The sequence below is a fragment of the Pagrus major genome, chromosome 8 (genome assembly GCF_040436345.1).
Source record: "Pagrus major chromosome 8, Pma_NU_1.0".
Classification (NCBI taxonomy): Eukaryota; Metazoa; Chordata; class Actinopteri; order Spariformes; family Sparidae; genus Pagrus; species Pagrus major.
In genome coordinates this window covers 33,661,111-33,680,811 of record NC_133222.1, presented here as the reverse complement: position 1 = coordinate 33,680,811, position 19,701 = coordinate 33,661,111, and the positions used below count along the sequence as shown (strand labels likewise).

Genomic DNA, 19,701 nt, shown 5'->3' with positions numbered 1-19,701 from the left:
GTTAAATAACTTCAGAGCTGTTCCAGCATGTTAAAGGTTTTGTGGCTGATAAGTGCCATATTGTGGCTGTGTAGATGCACAAGATTCAATCGTGAGGTAATGGTCTGAAAAAAAAAAAAATAGTCTGGTGATACCTGTTAGTAGTAGAAAAAAACTAAAAATGTCAGACATATTTTCTTTTAAGGTTACTTTCGCAAAGTAGCTACTTACTAGAGGGCAGCCACCCCCACCCACACACTCCCAGAGAGACTGCTCCACAGACACTCACACCTACCTGCACTAAAGTGTGTGTAGATGAGGGCTGGTACAGTGGAGCAAACCACTGTGAGGCATATGAAGGAGGGGGCCAATCTTTAAAAACTTAAAAAGACATTGCTTTGCACCTATAACTGGCACGTGTTTTCAATTAATGTTATCATATTATTTAAAATGATATGCTTGATGCCATTGAGGGAGATAACTCTGTTTTTTACTAGGAAGGGGATTCTTAAATGTGACAATTCTTGATCTAACATAATAGTATATTTAATGTCTTGGTGTTCAGACATTTGGTCAGTCAAAACAAAACCTTAAACGGTGTACCCTTGGTCACCATTCTGATGCCATGCACACGAAACAATTACGTGGGAAAAAAATGTTATAGATTAATTGCTAATAAAATTATTGTTAATTGCAACCCTAATCCGAATACTGCATACAGCGTGCAGCATACACAGTAGCTCAAAGCACCAGTGTGCCAAGTACAGCCTCACAAAGCTGCCCACATGGCTCTAGACCTTCTTTTTTTGTTGATCATAATCACAGTAACTAGCCCCTATTCATCCTGGCTAGATGTTGTAATTATTATCAAAACTGTATCCTGTTGTCTGTTCTATGCTCAAGTTTCAGCCTCCATCAGTTTTAAGAAGTTGTCCAGAAGTTCAAAGTGTGTAATTACCATTTCAGCATATCAAGGGGCACTCATGGGCAGCCAAGAAACAGCTAGTGTGGGATGGTGTGTGGGCTTCTCTGAAACTAACTTTTATTTAAACTTGTACTGTGTTTCTTTCCTCCAGGTGACCAGCTGTGACCTCGCACCATGGCCTACACTCTAGGCTCGGCCAATGAGGGCCAGACACGCAGTGTCGGACCTCAGCACTGCGTCACTCGGGTGGAGCTGTCTGTCACCGCAACCAGCCTGCTGGACCGAGATGTAGCCTCCAAGTCGGACCCGTTCTGCGTTCTCTTCCATGAAGTGGATGGAAACTGGGTCGAGGTAAAGATGGAGGGATGATTGGGTAGAAAAACTGCTAGATGGAGAAAGAGAGAGGTGGAGAAAGAGATATTAAAGAAAGGTGTAGGAGTGAAGAAGAGGTGTGTTTTGTCTTCATAAAACAGGTGGTAAATGGAGAGAAGTCAGCAGGATGAATGTGTCAGATTGGGGAGAAAAGGCTGAAGAGGACATAAAATATTCGTGTTCGGATCATAAGGAGTCAAACCCATTTCTGGTGCTTCTCCATGCTGTGTGTTTCAACTCTGGGAGGCGGAGAGAAGAGGATAAAAGGGAGGCAGAAATAAAAAGATTGAAGGGAGGATGGAAGATTTGAATAAGTTCTTTCAAGGTCAGGTCCACCGTGCTGGCTCTTGCTACACAGCAACGACTAGAGGATTTTGTCTGTTGTCTATGTTACTTTACCATCACTATATGTTGTGAACCAGATCCAAACTCATGATGTCTTGACCATCTGGCATGATCCCGGCGTGCTGAGCCCAGTAGGATGTTGAAACATTTGTGAGCGTTCTTCCAGGCTCTGTAGATCTGGTTAAAGGCGCTTTTGGTGCTGCCAAGATAATAATATACGTTTCCTCAAGTAAGCCATTTGTTATTATTGATAACATTGACATAAGAGCCAGCCTGCAGATATACTGTATCAGTATATATGTTGTGAACTTTCAAATATCTACAACAATATTGGTCTCAGAAATCCAGTATTGGTCATAATTGTTGGTAATTGAAATTTCAGGCACTGCCACTATATCATCACTTCTAACCTTTGATTGGAAAGAGAAAAAGAAAATTCAGATGTAAAAGCAGGCTGACAAGTCATAGACCATGTCTGGATAAGCAGGGAAAGCATAAAAGACTTGCTGAAAGTGAAAATCCTGGGTGGATAGGACATTTAAAGACACTTAGACTTTAAAGTATACAGTCTATGGTTTGAAAGTAAAGGAAAAAAAGCTTGTATTATTGTGGTATCATTATTGTGGGAAGATAATCTTTGCTTTGCACTGACTGATAGCAAGAAGGTGCTGTGATCAGATTTCCTGCATAGCTGTTAGCTTGGATGTCGCTGTGCAGATGTAGCTTGTTTTCTTGTTTGCTTGGACTTGTCCCATGCAGGTGTTTGCTGCCTCAGTCCAAAGACATGCAAGTTGAAGGCCTGTTGACACCAGGATTTAAAACAGGAAAATGTAATGGCGAGGTCAATTAGTTCTACTGGAAACACTACAATTATTTGGTCTGCCCAGCGAGGCTAAATTAATCAGTGCAAATGTTCTGTGTAGTTCTGTGAGTTCAACTTTTGTGAAGTTTGATATGCAAAATCAGGCCATTGATCAATAACAAGCCATCTTGGCAGTGTTGACCAAAATTGAGGAAGCTGTTGTAGCTTGTTAGCTGTGTCAGACCATTAACTTTTAATGAACTTCTTTGGTTGCAGTAAAGCTGTTCCATAAATTATCCGTGGTTTGTAGGCAGTTATGAGACACAAGTCAATGTTATGAATTCTTTCTTTGCAGTTTACCCACATTCATTAGCGCGGAGAGCTCTATTTTCGCTCTTCAGTAACTTTTTATTTAACCAAAATAATAATCAGAAAGAAAGAATATAGCCAGAAGCTCTGGGAGCTATAGTGACTAGTGTTGTGTTAAAAGTTAGCTCATCACCTACAGCCACTGTCACTTTGTGGTCTGGCCACTGCATTAGCCCTGTGACAGACTAACAACCTCTCCAGGGTTTATTCCACCTGTAGCGCACTGTGTACTGGGACAGGCTCTCGTCCCAGACAACACAGCTGGAATAGAAGAAGACTAAAAATCGGGATTTGTTAGGAACTGAAATAAATGAGCACAATCACAATTAGTATCAGAATTAATTAAATGTAGAATATATTTGACTATAGATTTTAGACATATGAATACATGTGAAAAGTTGAGTCCGGCCACATTGTACTTTGTGTCCTGTTTTTGTTTGCAGAGCCTTCCGCCTCGCTTTAAATCTATAAGCTAATGCAATGTAAATGTATGATGTACAGTATTTTCATGGTGTAGAAAAAGAAAGCTGGAGATGCTCAAGAGGAACATGGTGATGAAGTTTGGGTGTGTAGGCAGCTGCCTCAAGGCTTTTTTGTAGCGAACAGCTGGTCAACAGGGCAAGCTGGCTTTGGTGTACATGTGTGCCTGCGTGCCTGTGCGTGTGTGTAGGCGAGTGCCTCGGGTTGTAGCTAGCTGTCGGTCAGCAGGGCATGTGGCTCCGATGTGAAATTGCTAACCGTTACTATGGCAACGGGAAGGGTAACAAAAGCTTAGTGCTCCTGGAGTGAGGAAATGATGGAGGAGGCGAAATGAGGCCCAAACCTTTTCTCGGATATTATCCACAGCTCGCTGTTTCGCTCACACCCTGGCTTTCTCACTTTCTCTGATCCCCTCCTGTTGGCTTTGTTTTCTCTCCTCTGATTGCCTTTCTCGTTTCTGTCACCAGCCTTGCGCTCTGTGTCTCACTCTGTCTCACTGTCTGTCTGTCTGTATGCCTTGTGAGATAGAGGTGTGACAAAACAGCTGGGTTCATCGGGGAGATTGGGTATGAGAGGGTAAGAAAGGGGTAAGAGTGTGAGAGCGAGGAGGTGTGAGAGAGGCAGATGAGATAAGGGTGGAGGGGAAGAGAGGATGAGGGGAAATTAAAAAGAGCAAAACGACAATGGTGAGAACATGATTGAGCGACAGATACGAAAGTGGTAATGGAGGAACCCATGATGGAAAATATAATAGAAGCCAAAACAGGTGTTAGAGAGGAAATATATATTTCTGCCATGTAAATGATGTGGCACCGTTAGCTGACTACTTGGGCTATTTTCTCAAGTCCTTTTTTTTTTTTTTGACTAACTCCAAATCCTCATACTAATCTCAACACGTGTTATGGTCACAGATGCCTGTAACACTGCAAGTGAGAAGTCACATTCAGCGTGATGCCAGAATCAGTGGGGTATAAAATCATGTCTTCAGCAGTGTGCTACTGTTGGGTGAAGTCTTATGTAGCCTTGGGACGTCATTTGCAGGATCATTTTTTAATGAACGATGTTTTCAATTAAATTGTTGCTTTATTATACACATTTTGGATTGAGCATCTAAGAAAAAATAGCTGAATGAGGCTTCCAGAAATTCTTCATCAGAACAGTGTTTCTCTCCTTCGTTAGGTTACTTTTTGGTTCAGTGATTTAACAGATTATTTCAAATATCAGAATAAAGGTCAACCCTGGATTATTGAAGCTAATAGATCTAATCAATACTGTTATGTTACTAGTGTATTGTGATGTTAAAAGTTGAAGATCATAGTGACAAACCAAAAGATAATTATGATTCAGTTCTGTAGCATCCCTCAGTTTTGTGGAGTGTCTGTTGTGTCATTGTACTTGTTTTACGGCCTATAAGGGCTTGTGTTCACATAGTGTTTTTTTTGGGCAGAAAAGCACTGCAGTGCACTCGCTTGAGAGAAAAAATGCTGCACGTTGGTTTTGATTGACATCTGCTAACACTATGGTAACAGAGGGCTGACCACACAAGCTTCTAATTTGTAGGGTGATCAAAGCACAACACTCACCAGCATTCAGTGTGCAGACAATCTGCTCCCACCCTGTTACGATTGTTTCCATCTGATAAAGTTCAAGATAGACAGACACACACAAAACAAGCTTTTCCTCGATTTTCTAGCTTACCAGGGCGACGGGTGATGGGTGGCATGATCTAATGTATGCTTGGATGCCTGAAAAAAAGCCATGGTGACGCCACCAGCACCTTTAAAACTGCACAATAAAGGCAGAGTGCTCTGAAAAAAGACGCTGGGCCCAGTGCTATTTCTCTAGTGGACTGCATGCCACTGCATATGCTTGCTCCTCATTAGAAACAATTGAAAAAAGACGCTGGTGCTCAGAAGAAAACGCTATGTGGATACAGGCCCAAGGCTGATCCTTGGGCCTGTAAATTCACTGTACACTACATACCATACATAGATAACAGCAATCAGACAAAGTTAACTAGCTAGTGGAACATAGATTGAGACTTCTCAGGAGTGGGTTAAAAATAATGTGGGATAGAAAGAGAGCGAGGGTTACGTTAGCTAGCATATGCTTTTTGCTTGGAGGGTAAGGATCTCTTGGACCTTGTAGTCTCCCCAGTTTGCAGACATTTTGAGGTGGTGCCACTCTTCGTCTTCGATGCTAACTGCTGTTATCTTTGTTTTAAATCTGTTGCTTATCGGTCGCACACATAGCATGTTGCCAAATAGTCAGTCCTGGTTACTCACTGCCTCACTGTTTTTACACAGAACACATTGGGCACTGTTACTACCTCCGCTGTTGACAGAACAACAATGCCCCCCAATTCTGCCTTTGTACCTTATATACAGAGTGGTGAGGCAGAATAAAGGTAGAACCTACAAATGCCCATTGGGCATGAAAAAGTGGATAGAATCAACAAAATACCCTGCACCATCTGTGGTAAAACCATATAATTTTTTAAAGGTCATAATGGGTCGGATTTGTGTGTACAAAAGAGGGCAAAAATAAATGTTTTTTTTTTTTTGGTGCTGCATGTTTGTGAGCGATTCCTTTTTAACAACAGCTTCTCTGTTGGCTGAGTCTTTGAAACCACTTGGGCCCGTCTCATTGATTCCACCCCTCTAGCACTGAGCTGTTTGCCGCTGGTGTCTCTCTTTTCTCTACCTGTCTGTTGAGCGCCAGAAAAAACTCACAAACTACTGTATACCGAACCTCATTATATTCACACTGGTAATTAACAATTTGCTTGAATCCCAAAGTGCATGTTTAAACCACACACATTTTCACCATAGTGAAAATTAAAACTCTGAAAATCACTTCTGTGCTTGTTCCAAACCCTATCAGGTCTATCAGGTACACAACTCTCAGCTCCAACCAACCAAAAAATAACTGACAATCAACAAACACCTATACACAATGGGAAATTTTGTGCTCATAGGGGAGCTGGCAGAACACACACGAGCAGGCTGAGCAGCAAAATGGACAAATAGTGTTATTGTAGCTATATGTGTTTATTCTTCAAGTTTGTCTACAGTCAAGACATTTTGGTGTTAGTGCCCTGTAGTAATCTATTGTTGCATCCAGTTGTTGATATTGTTGTTATCACACCATTTGTATCTCAGAGGAAAAAGTATGTTTCAGATCTATAAAAAACACCAAGGCAAAAAGAGGATTGTGCCACAGGGTCTGATTCATTTCCAGAGCCAATCAGCCAGGCACACAAATATGAGACATGCACTTCAGCCTGACGGGCTGCCATGATGCCCCTGTAATATCAGTTTTTAAGCTACAAAGTGCAGCCATTCATCTCTGCTTTGTTCCCATGCGCTAGACAGGTGGATAAGCGTTGTAAGCACTGTAAGCAAGCCAAAAGTAAAATGCTTTTCCCTCTGAAACAGGTCTGCAGCTCAGGTCTCTTCTCAGTTCTTTAGTAATTACAGTGTTTACTATCAGATATTTTGGATACAAAAATTTATTATAGGCTGTAAAAGGTTATTTTTGCGCTACAGTTATTTGATACTATACTCAAAGTGAAAATACTGACACATGTCAAACAGTCAGGATTTTTAGCTGCCTTTGGACAGAATCAGAACAAAATGATTTGTATTTTCCACTCTGACCCCTCTGCAAAAAGTCTAGCTGCACATGTGTCAGAGAACAGCTGACCACCAAAAGGCTCCTGATCTGGAGGTTGAGGTGAGCGAGGAGTAAAATCAAACATTTTGTTGCCACAGCAGCAGCTCTGTGAGGCTGACATACTGTTTAGGAGGTTAAAGGCTTACCTTGTTCACCAAGCGTGTTAGCTTAAATTTCAAAATAAGCTCAAAACACAAAAAGCCTGCACTTAGGGGAATGGCATTAGTTTTGCCGACAATTGGTCTTAACCCAAAGTTTTGGACAATTGAAACAAGGCAGACAGTTGTTTAACAACAGCTATAGAAATGCACATATTTAGATACTGAACATACATTCCCCATGTCCCTTAGCAAATTATATAAAGGCAGATGCTATTTGCACCCAGGTGTCCGTAGCCAACGATGCTATTCACACCCTGGCTATAATAGCCAATGATAGGAAACCTAACCAAAATGCAACTTAAAAAAACTGACAAATAAATAAAAAATAAAAGACTGACTGCAGAACTTGAACCCCAGTCTCTATGTAAACATCCTGTATTTGACCCATTTACCCAACACTACTTCATACCTTAACTTTTCCCACCTGGCGATATCTAGACTAGACCTAGACTCATAGCACAGTTGGGCAGGACTTGCGCTCACAGCAAACATTCAATCACAAGGACACATAAAGGCAACAAGTACTCGCCAACCTGGGCCGAGGGTGAGGGAGCTGAGTGACAATAGCCAAATAACTGCCACATGACTGTTCTCACCCTGGTACAAATAGACACTCTGTCTTAACAGTCTAGAAATTGTAAATATTATTTTCTTAGAGTGATTTTCCAGATTTTAAAAGACACTTTACATAACACCCTGGGTAAGTCAACAATAATCTACTGTCTGTACTGAAGCTGTACTTAAGCATAGTGGCGCTTTACGATAGCAAATGCTAAAGTTAGCGTACTACATCCTCACAGTGACAACGGTAATATGCTGCATGTTAACATTGTCATTAGCAAGGTATGTTTACCTTATTAAGTATCATAAATGAGTGTGTTAGCATACTGACATTTGTCTAATTAGCGCTGAACACGAAAAACATCTGAGGATGATAGAAATGTCATTAGAAAATCAGTTTTGCAGGCAAGTTTTGGACAAAGTGGAATTCTGACCTGATGAGTGCACTAAATGACATTACATAATTTCATGGCAATCCATCCAGTAATTTTCAAGATCTCTCACACCTGATTGCCCTTAACATGTGTGTGAACTGGTTCAAATCAGCTCACTTAAATTTAGAAACACTTTAGTCCAAACACTGAAGCACCAAACTACAATTTATTACCCCAGTGATAAAATATGACAACAAAGTAGAGTGGTTTGTTTTGTGCCTGTGAATTAGCAGGACAGATGTAATTCAGTGCCAGGGTGTTGACTTTTCATGGCCACCATCCCCAATGTACCCTTCCAATGACCATTCAAAAATGCCTTTAATATTCACTCCAATTCAAAAGTGGCATTTAGTGACGTCATCTAATGGTGGATAAACACACTATGCAGTGTACTCTGGGTGAGTCACACTGGAGAGTAGCACTGCAAGTGTGTATTAGTCATCCAACCACCTGGTTTTAAGGGACCCAGAGCAAATAACATGACTCTCATAGTGCTCTCACAGACACCCACACACTCTGAACTGTCTGTGTGCTGTCGGGGCTATACTTTGGGGGCAATGAGAGCTCATCACCTGTAATACCTCAAAGCTGGACTGACCTGGGAAAAGTAGCACTGAACTCAACAGTGAACCAAATGACTTTAGTGTGAGGGGTCACAGTGCTGAAATCAAAGTAAGACAACTCTGCAACGTCACTAAGCCTATTAGCCTTTTTTAGCTCTTTGCTTTACATTTGGGTCAGCCTCGCTAGTGCACTCTCACCATACCCTGTTTCAGGCAGTAGCAGGCTGCTCTTTGAAACTGCTGAACATTAGCTGCCCAGCAAAAAAGACCAACAGCCAATTTTAGTAAATAGCTCCAGAAGAAAGCAGCTAAAGACCAAAATATTTCTAGTGTCATGGCTCTCAGGATGGCAGTGTTGATGTGCAGCCCTGGTGACTTTGGTGATACAGTACGCTGACTTTTGTCTTGCGACATCATGAGCTGGAATTTTTTATAAGAAGAAGAAGAATCTTTATAATGAAAAAAAGCAGAATGAAACTGGTTCTCTGAATTTAACCCATTACAGAGGAGCAGTGGGCAGTGTGTGGCACCTGGGGACCATCTCCAGATCTAAGCCAAGGGCACTGGAGAATTAACCTAATGTACATGTTTTGATAGTGGGGAAAACTGGAGCACCCAGAGATGCCCCAGCAGATAATTAAACCCAGGACCTTCTTGATGTGAAGGAGTAGTACCAACCACTGTGCCACCCTTGCACTGTTTTATTGAAATGCCTTAAACTTGTAAGATTGATTGATCAGAAAATCTGGCACATACATTTATGTCCTCCTCAGAATGACAGAATGATGTAATAATTTGTAATTACATGGCAAAAATTGTACCTGCTTTTGTTATTGTCTTAGTTAACATGTTAGCATGCAGACATTAGCATTTAGCTCAAATCACAGCAGTACAAGTACCGGCCTCACAGAGCCACAAGCATGCCTGTAGTCTTGTTTCTCAGGCCATGGTAGAGACCTACAGTGCTCACTAGTGCTGTAGGTTGTTAAGGTAATAAGATACCTACTAATACCAAATTATTTCCTCATATACGCCCACTAATTTGCATTTATCAGGCCTTGATTTCTTCACACATTTTTAGACATTTGTCATTAAATAAATACAAATAAACCCCTTTTATTTTTAACATTTTATTGCTTTTGCTCTTGTATTTCATTACTGGTGATAAGATGGAGAAACTCAATCCAGCAGAGTGGTAAATGCAGTGGAGTGAAAGCAGGCAGAGACTAGAGTGGCTTCATTATCATTTTCATTTGCGTCGGTACAGGAATTAAAGAGGCTGGATGTGGAGGAGTCAGAGACAAGCTTCACTGACACAATCAGACACCTACCTGTTAGAATAATGGTATGATTAAATCAGGTTTTCCATGTAAACACAATATCTTGAATATGATAACAATCAAGATAAGACGTACAGTTTACAAATTTGCATGTAAACTTATAAAATGTGATATAAACTGTTTTATTTAGTTAAATGGTTCATTCTTATTCACAGTTCCTGAGCAGGTTGATGTTAAAGTTTAAACTGAAAAACTGACACTTATTTGTGATCACTGTTCAGTGGTTTTTTAGTAAAACCACACCGGTCCTCTGGTTGCACAGGTACAGCTGCAGTCCACTTGTAATGCATGTAAATTAGTTTTTCTCTCTCCTTGTTTCTTGTCTTGTAGCTTGGTCGCACTGAAACGGCAGTGAACAACTTGAACCCAGTGTTTGGAGTGAAGTTTCAGGTGGACTACCACTTTGAGGAGATCCAGAAGCTCCGCTTTGCCATGTTCGATGAAGACAAGTGTGCCACGCAGCTCTACGAACACGACTTCCTGGGAGAATTCATTTGTACACTGGGAGTGGTATGGAGCGATTTATCCTCTTCTCCTCTTCTTCTTCATTCACGTTTTCATAAAAGCATGAAACTTGGTACACTTGTACAGTTCGGGGCCTGGACATTTTTCAGAGATGGAGCCATCGCAAAAATGCCACATGGCGGCCATCGCGAGCAATTTACTTTCCGCCATAACCAAACTATTTGTTTTGCATCATATCTCCTGGACCAAACGTGATAGCACAGAAAAGGTGATGTCCACCCCCATGTTTTGATGGTCAAGGATTACACTGATACATATATGACATGATGAATTGCTCATGTCATATATGTATCATGTGAAGAGGTGATGGTGAATTCTGTTGAACTGTGACAAGGAAACTAGAGACATATCAGCCACGATGCTCATTAACATGTTGACCCATGAGTACTCAGTAGTCATTACTACATTATTACACAAGTTCTCAGTAATCATGGGTCTCACCACACCCATCTTCAAACTCGGCTTTCATTTTGATTTCAACTACACACCTATAAAGTTTCATGACTGCATCTTGCACAGGTATGGTGCTATGACACTGACAAAATGTGTTCACAGAAAGACATACCAGTTTACCTTTACAGTGTGTGTGTGTGAGCCTGTGGCATCGCTCTCTCCTGTCCCTCCCTTAATGTACCTCCCTCTAAACTGGGGCTGTTTTTACTTTTAAATCCTGCAACTCCTTCACAGAACAACTAGAGACCATCTTGTGACAGGATCACACCAGAACAAGGAATGAACAACATTAGACGTGGTATAGTTAACTTGTTTCACCAAACTCACTTCTCTAATGTCACCTGTTCCACTGCACCATTCACATCACAGCAGGTGTGATCCCACTGACAGATGGTCTTTTACCTGTAGTACAAGTAGTAGACTGTACAAGTGTACCCAGTTTCATGTTTTTATGTGTGAGTGAACAATTCACCTCAAATTTGTCGCATATCATCTGGACTACTGGACAGATATTTGCTAAAATGTAGATGCGAGGTGATCAGAAGCCACAGATGACAAGCTACACACACACATTCCCACTTGTGGTGTAGTCAGGAAGTTAAAAGACAAAATAATAGTCAGACAACTCTGTGAAGAGAACGAGTTAGTGAGCGAACTACTCAAAATTAAACTAGAATGAACTTATTCAGGTGATAGGGTTCGAACTGTATTTTAGAGTAGGAGAGACCAGCATAAAGATGTTCAGTGGTTCAAATCTGTATTTACATAGTTTTGTGTTTTGTCTCATCTGTTCTTAAATTATTCCTGTCCTGTGTGTCTCTTAAATTGTCCACTAGATTGTGTCCAATAAGAAACTTCACAGACCGTTGATCTTAGCCAATGGGAAGCCAGCTGGCAAAGGATCCATTACGGTAAGAATCAGCACTGCCTTTTAAAAGTATTCTTCTTTCTGTCTTTTCTCTTGAAACACACACACGCACACGCACACGCACACACACATGCACGCACGCGCGCGCGCGCACACACACACACACACACACACACACACAAGCAGTACCATTACCAGTACACATACCAGTGGTTGGCCATGTGGATGCAGTTGCTGTTACTATAATGGGTTGTTTACTATTGTTGATGCTGACAATGACAGTGAAGATGTTACTGAGGCTGTTAGTTTTAATGATGACTCTGGTTGTTGCTGCCCTACTTGCTGCTGTGGTCTTTTTGTAGCAGTTAATGTTGTGTTGTAATTTTTTTAGATAACAGCTCAGGAGCTGTCTGACAACAGAATCATCACTTTGACCCTGAGTGGGCGAAAACTGGATAAGAAGGTAGGCGGTTAGACCCACACACACGCATGCATATACACACACATACAAGCACAGAGACACACACTCTGGATGCAAATGCAAGCATGCACACTCAAAATGCATTAGAGCAACACATACTGCTTCAGGACACACAAGCAAAGCCCACACAGACAATATTTACAGTAACTGTTTTCACAATGTTCACCTTTGTCCGCCAACTAATAGACTGATAGTTAGAAATGAAAATCATCCCAGATTTATATTTTTTATGTGGACCAATGCTATGCCATACCAGCTGCTGTCTTCTTCAAGGGAAGAATGAAACAGGGTCAGAAACAGCACAGCTTGAATTGTGATTTGAACTAATGCTGATGTGTGCCTGCTGTGTAGCCTCTGGTTAAACCACCAGGATATACACAAAGCACAGTGACTGCAGGAGCTCAGGGTATCTTTTAATAAATATGTTAATTAAACAAAATAAAGACCTCTGATGCAATGTGATGTGTCTTTTCTTGGCCACTGCAATTTAATTTAAAATAACTATAGTCAAATTGTGATACACCTGCTGCAGTTTGTCTGAGAAGAGGAGGAATAAGAACAAAACAGGTTTCATCCTAAAAAAGACTTTATAACAAACTGTCTCTTGTTGTGTGCAGGACTTTTTTGGGAAGTCAGACCCGTACCTGGAGTTTCACAAGCAGGGTGAAGATGGCAAATGGATGCTGGTGCACAGGACAGAGGTGAGTCATCGGCAGAGATTAAAAGCACCTTCAACTAACTGTCATTATTGTCAACCATGAGCTGTCATCAGCAGCAGCACCAGGTCTTACAGAAGGTCATACAGCATAAATTTAACAATAAGTGTAGCCTGGATGAAACCGATTACAGCCCCAAGTGTAGATAATTCTACTGTAGCTACAACTGGATTATATATCTGCTGCTGTGCCTATTTCTGTGTCTGTGACCTCAGGTCATAAAGAACACTTTGGACCCATCGTGGAAATCCTTCACTGTGCCGCTGATATCTCTCTGCAATGGAGATGTGGACAGAAACATCAAGGTCAGTGCTCAGAGTTTCAAAAGTTTCAAAATTGGTATGGTATTTAAATCTGGACTTTATTCAGTGTTAGCAGTGGAGATTTACACTGGAAAGAGGGCAAGTTTGTGCTCTGGATAGTATTGCATCGTCATTTGGTTATGTTTTTTCAATGCTGTGCTGTAATCAAAAAACCCTGGTCTTGCAACAATGTGTTTGAGTCCAAGTCCAAAAAGTGTTACTATTGATAAAAAAATTAAACAGATTACAAATTTTTATAAAAGCTAACACTTAAGTCAATTAGTCATTTGAGTCTGAGATTGATCACATGTGCAAGTGTGACAAGTAAAGAGAAATGTAAGGAGGACAGTTGACTGCTTGAGTCTCAAAACGGATGCTACACATGCTAACCACGTCATGGAACAGATGATGTCATGATTTGATGTGTTCCACACAATGACAGGTCCTGTGTTACGACTATGATAATGATGGAGGTCACGACTTCATAGGAGAGTTTCAGACCACGGTTACCAAGATGAGTGAAGCCCAGAACTCAGTGGAGGTAAAACATATTTGATGCTAGTGTTATGAAGTATGTGTTTGTCAGTTCAATTGACTGTTGTCGTTGTAATGTGAGGCTCTGTACTATCACTGTTCTGTCATTCAGTTAGGTATAAGTACAGCTTAGAGCTTAACATTTCCAGCTACAATATAACCCCAGTTCTTCGAAAACACAGTCGGATACATCTCTCAAGACCCTTAAATCTTGGTTTAAAGGAAAGCTAACTAACCAGTTACCATCAGCCTTAGCTTTACTATGATGCACATAACAAACGTAGCATTAGCATGTTACACTAACATGCTAGATGTACACATGGACCTATTACTACTGGACACAGCTTTGGAGGCAGAGCCCCATTCATTCCTATGAAAGCTGCTCAGTGGCACATGCAGCAAAAAACGCAGACCCTTCAGGTAAAGACCCTTCTTTCACCATGTTAGCTTATGGGAAAAAGTCTTTTTGGGCCACAGTGCATCCCGTGACGATGTAATTACACGGTTTAGCCACTATGAAAACTGGCTTCAGAGCCTGGCGCTCCTCCTTGGATATACACATTAGCAGGCTAACATTCTAAATGAAATGTGAATTAAGCCATGCAGCTGCCAAATCTGTAATCATTTATACTTGACAGCAGTCTTTATAGTTTCTCAAAAGTTTCCAGAGGTGGCGAGTTGTGCTGGATGTCCCTGATTTACATAAAGTAGCCTAGTAGTCAATTTTATGCAAATGTACAGCGGGCAACGTGACGCCTGAAGCAGCTACCAGAATGCATTGCATGCCTTCTTACATAGACGATGAATGGGAAGCGTGGAAGTGACAGATCCTGTGGATCGAACCAAGACAGTGTAGAGCTGACATGCTGACTGTGACATGTCCTATAAACCATTTGCACCACCATCAGGCCACACCAATAATGGTAAGAATAGGCAATTTTTTATATCCACCCAACTTTCTTCTATCCTGATGCGCAATAAGCTGCTTGTGTGGTTACAGACTTCAGTTATTCCTTCCCGCAATTGCAGCCAATTCTGGCTTGAATATTTGCTGTAACTTTGTATGTTTATTCATTTAAATTTTTTTAGTGTAACATTTTTGTTCATATTATGCAACAGACATAAAAGATGAATATGAGACAGAGAGGAAAGTTGAAGAGTAACGGTCATGACCTGGATTCAAACCATTGCATCGTTCAGTTGCATGCTGCTCCTCAGCTGTTACATCATTTTTAAACAGGAGGTTATGGTTTGATTTTAAACTTGAAACCATTTGTTTTTAAAATCTAGCAGCATTTATCTGATTGTGCACAAAATAAGTGAGAAACTGCTCTGTCATCAGCCAATGGATAACAGTTCTATTTTATCTTTAAGCTACACTGAATTGCCAACAACTCTGCCCCGTACTGGCTAATTTGCAGTTTAAATGCATTCATTCGCATCTATCAACAATGAAGCCGGAATAATCATGCACAGATTTGCATTGCTGCATTTTTCACACATTATGGCCACCGAGGACTGGTCGGGTCTTAAGTCTGAGCTGATAACGACTAAATACTACTGAGATTTATTCTTTTCACTTTTTCATTTCTTGCCTGCCAAAGATGTGAAGATGCATCAGAACACTGTTCATTCATTAGTAGCTCTGTGTGTGTTAGCGTGTGCATCTACGTGTGAGCAAATGTGTGTGTGTTCATTTGTGAAACAGCATGTGTGCATGTGCCAAAGCAGCCTCATGACTTGTTCTCCCACTGAGTCCCTTAATGTGTGGTAATGTTGTGTGGGGGAAACACAAAATAACAAGCGAGGAAAAGACAGGCAGGACGGAGAGATGGGGGATGGAGGGAGAGAGAGAGAGACGGTGTGAAAAGAAGGATGAGAACATGAGAGGTGCTTTTGAGATGTAAAACAGCCTTTAGCTGAGCCAGAGTAACACGACAAGGCATTTAGAGCTACCTGTCATATGAATCACCAGCTGACTTAAGGCATGTGAGTCTGTGTAGTGTGTGTGTGTGTGTGTGTGTCAAATCTCTCTTGATCAAACAAATGCTGTCTAATATGTGTTGGTGAGACTTACAAAATGAATTGTTTTTAAGTATTTTTGTGAGGTCCCATATCAACTGCGTACCACTTCCAATAATATAGTTAACAATTAACTGTACTTACTGTAGGCGGTGTGTGGAAGACATGCAGATCCAAGTCACAGTCTCTCAGTCGTCTTTTCAATTCCCCCCTGCTCAACGCATACTCTTTCCAACTCTGCTGTCATCTCTACTTTTCTCATTATACTGCTTTCAACTTTTATCTCAGTTTAGCCTCTTCTGATATTAATGCTTGTCATCTTTCTGTTTCTGTCTTTCTGCACAGGTGGAGTTTGACTGCATCAACCCCAAGAAACAGAAGAAAAAGAAGAATTACAAAAACTCCGGATTTATCATTGTCAAGTTATGTAAGGTGAGGATGGATGGATGGATGGATGGATGGATGGATGGTTGGATGGATGGATGGATGGATGGATGGGAGCGAGCAAAGCTTTGGCTTTTTGTGGTATTTTTCCAGCAAAATCCTTGTTTTCTTCACTACCTTCATCTTTGGTGGCGTCTAAATTGTGACCCCTGGTATCACTGTTTTTGCAAGACATAGATAATGATGACGGTTGGTTTCTTAATGTTAGCCTGTCATTAGCCTGGTGCATTGACCGGTTGAATCACATGTATAGCATGTTTTCTACATATCGAATCAATTCTTACTACTCCTCGCATAATTTTCTAAATAAACCTCAGGATAACTTTCTCATCAGCAAATAATAATACAACTTTGATTTGATTGGCAGATTGGTTGAGTAAAAAGTAGAAATTAAACATTTAACCCCCTCAGAATCCACAGTTAGGGTATTAGGGTAATCAGTGTGTCCACCTGCTCTTGATTTAGGTTTTAAAATAACACTGAAAGTCCTTTTTTTGGAATGAACCAATTTTCATCACGTCCTGCTGTATGTAAACAATACCTCATGCGTGAATCTTAAAGCTGCATTAAATCACTTCTGACCACTGGAGGGCAGAAAGTTTCCAAAACACACTTTCAGAAACATAGACCTGATGTTATGTCATTATGTTGTTTTGGCTAACATTTTAAAAAAGAAAATGCTAACTGACAAAGACTGTCTGCAGATTTTTAAAAGTAGTGATTACAGTCTTAAATTTAATTGACTTTAATTTAATTCAAGAGGCAAAGAGCTTCACAGAGAAACAGAGTTGGTAAATATTCCTCCAGTTAGGTTTGCAGTTAACAGTTATTTATAACTGCTGATTGTTGTTTTCAATCATTGGATATTTGTTTTGTCTGTAATATGTCTGAAAACTGTGAAAAATGTCTTTCTCACTGTCTCAAAACTAGAACTAAAGGTGACATTTTCAAATCTCTTGTTTTGTTTGATCAACAGTCTGAGATATTCAGCAGCAAATCCTCACATTTATGAGCTGGAAGCAGCAAATTCTTGGCACTTCTGCTTGAAAAAAACAAATGAAATGGTTAGCAGATTTTCCAAATAGTTGCTGATTAATTTCCTGTAAATCGACTAATTGATTATTTGGATCTAGAACTGTCTCAGCTCTAGATTCAGTCTTACATCAATTGTACAGTATCCCTTAGTCGCAGACATACATAAAAACATCTTTGTTGTCTGTTTAAGGTAAATTTCCATTTCAAATATCAATATAATTACTTATAGTCATTAAAATTCTGAGCTAGTGGAACAAAAATAACTAACAGAACCTGAATGTTAATACATCATTCAGTCTCTCCTCTCGTCTTGTCGCCACACAACGACCCATCTTTCACTCGACTCAACGAAACATTTGATTAAAACCATTGTGGTTTTGATCGGCTGACACACTTCGAACTGGGCGTTCGTAACTCCCTCTGAATAACTAATTAGTGTGGCAGCTTTGAGCCCCACAGAGGACACATAAAGCTGGAACACTGAGTCTTTAGATGTCTATTGGAATGACATTAAAGCTCTGTGCATATGATGACAAGCTTTCATAATTGATTCTTTCCCTTCTTCCTCTTTTCATGCACACAATCATGGACTAGCCTTTGTACTGACATGTGCGCATACACACACACACACACACACACACACACATATCCAGCACATGCACAAAACTGCTAATACAGTCATTATATTTGTTGGCTGCCAGCAGGGATTAGACTAATGACAGTAAAATCCATGCTAAATATTCATTGTAATTGGAGTAGAAATTGTGTTCAAACATGGTAATAATTGATGCTCCATTGGTGGTACCTTGAGTCAGAGACACATGAGCTGTTTTGTCAAAATTTTTGCGTTCTGCTTATGAGTAAATTTATTTATTTTTACAGTGTGCTGTGCTTAGATAGGTTTTTTGCTACATTGACTGTGGTGTAAGAATTTGCCAAGAAAAAATGCTATCAAAGGACAAACTGGATCAGACACTGAACCTTAAATAAAAACACATGCAGTTTTTAATTTTCTCAATAGATCAATACTCTCTTCTTCTCTTGCTGGTTATAGTTATTTTTCTGAACTGTTTTCTTACTTTGTCCTCTGATTTTTTGATTCTTTAGATTACAAGAGACTACACTTTTCTGGATTACATATTGGGAGGATGCCAGCTCATGTTTACAGTAAGTACAATATAAGCGTGCCTGTTTCTCTGCCTCTGCAATGATGTGATAATGAGATACATGTTTCCGCACGCTTTTACTCTTGAAAAAAGATGGAAAACATTCAGATTTTCTATTTTCATCTCCCGGGGCTACAGCTGGATCGCGATCATTTACATAGAGAAAGGAAAAGTGTGAGGGACAGGGAGAAGGTGCTGAGAGACGGGGGGAGTAATGGGATTTTGTCAGACATTGAAATGTAGGTACTTTTGTTGAATTGTGAAAAGAGGAGCACAGAAAGAAAGCAGGGGAAGAGCTGAATACAAGATTTTATCTTTTAAAATGGGTGTAAGATACAGAAAGAGAAACGGGTAAAGAAAGAGAAAGGGAGATTTTACCAGAGGGCGGGAGCGATACAGAGAATTATCAAAGTCTATTTTGGTCTCTTGTTTGGAGAAACTCTTGTGCGCCACTGGTGATGTCACACCTTTGTGTGTAACTGAGAATGAGTCCTGTTTTATAATAGCCGATCTCATGGACACACTCTCACACATTGAGATGTTTTTATCATCTTTGTTTTTGTCCAACAAATATAGCTGCCCTGTTGATGATTCTCAGGGCCATTCAGACTGACTCACTGTTACTGCAACACACACACTTACACAATTTCTGAAACCAAATGCACACTTACAAAAATGCAAAGACACACATATGGTGCACATACAATGAGTGAGGACACACTCACTTTGTTGCAGCTTACATGCGCACATACACAGTGTTACTTTTTTTTCACTTCTTTATCTCTCCAACAATTTCCCAGCTTTTTGAGCCAGAACCAGGCTACAGATGTAGCACAGTACAGATAATGTAGTCTGTAACATGCTTGAATTTGTCCTGAAATTGTGCTCTGAGATTAGACACCTGGGCACCTTCTTATAGTGTAATTTCTGTCATTGCACTTGTCCTCTCAGATTGTATTGAATGCATGAGTTGTTCTAATGTTTAGTAAAACAAGTGACTTAATACTTATGGATGGGAAAAGTATAAATATAGTCATATTGCATATACTCTTATTCTTATTGGTACTCTGCTGGATGTGCTGCGATGTGACTGTACAGATGACAATAACTCCGACCCTGAAGCAATTGCAATTTGATCCGAGGCAGCGT

General features: G+C 40.4%; 1 protein-coding gene across 1 annotated transcript in view; it reads left to right on the top strand.

The window, feature by feature from the left end:
* Positions 1-1,078: 1,078 nt before the first annotated feature.
* Positions 1,079-19,701, top strand: part of cpne2 (copine II) — a 44,882-nt gene continuing 26,259 nt past the window's right edge. The window contains exons 1-9 of the mRNA XM_073472054.1: positions 1,079-1,255; positions 10,337-10,516; positions 11,821-11,895; positions 12,244-12,315; positions 12,951-13,034; positions 13,265-13,354; positions 13,794-13,892; positions 16,253-16,339; positions 18,494-18,553. Of these exons, the coding sequence (XP_073328155.1) occupies positions 1,079-1,255; positions 10,337-10,516; positions 11,821-11,895; positions 12,244-12,315; positions 12,951-13,034; positions 13,265-13,354; positions 13,794-13,892; positions 16,253-16,339; positions 18,494-18,553 (924 nt within the window). The remainder of the gene's footprint in view (positions 1,256-10,336; positions 10,517-11,820; positions 11,896-12,243; positions 12,316-12,950; positions 13,035-13,264; positions 13,355-13,793; positions 13,893-16,252; positions 16,340-18,493; positions 18,554-19,701) is intronic.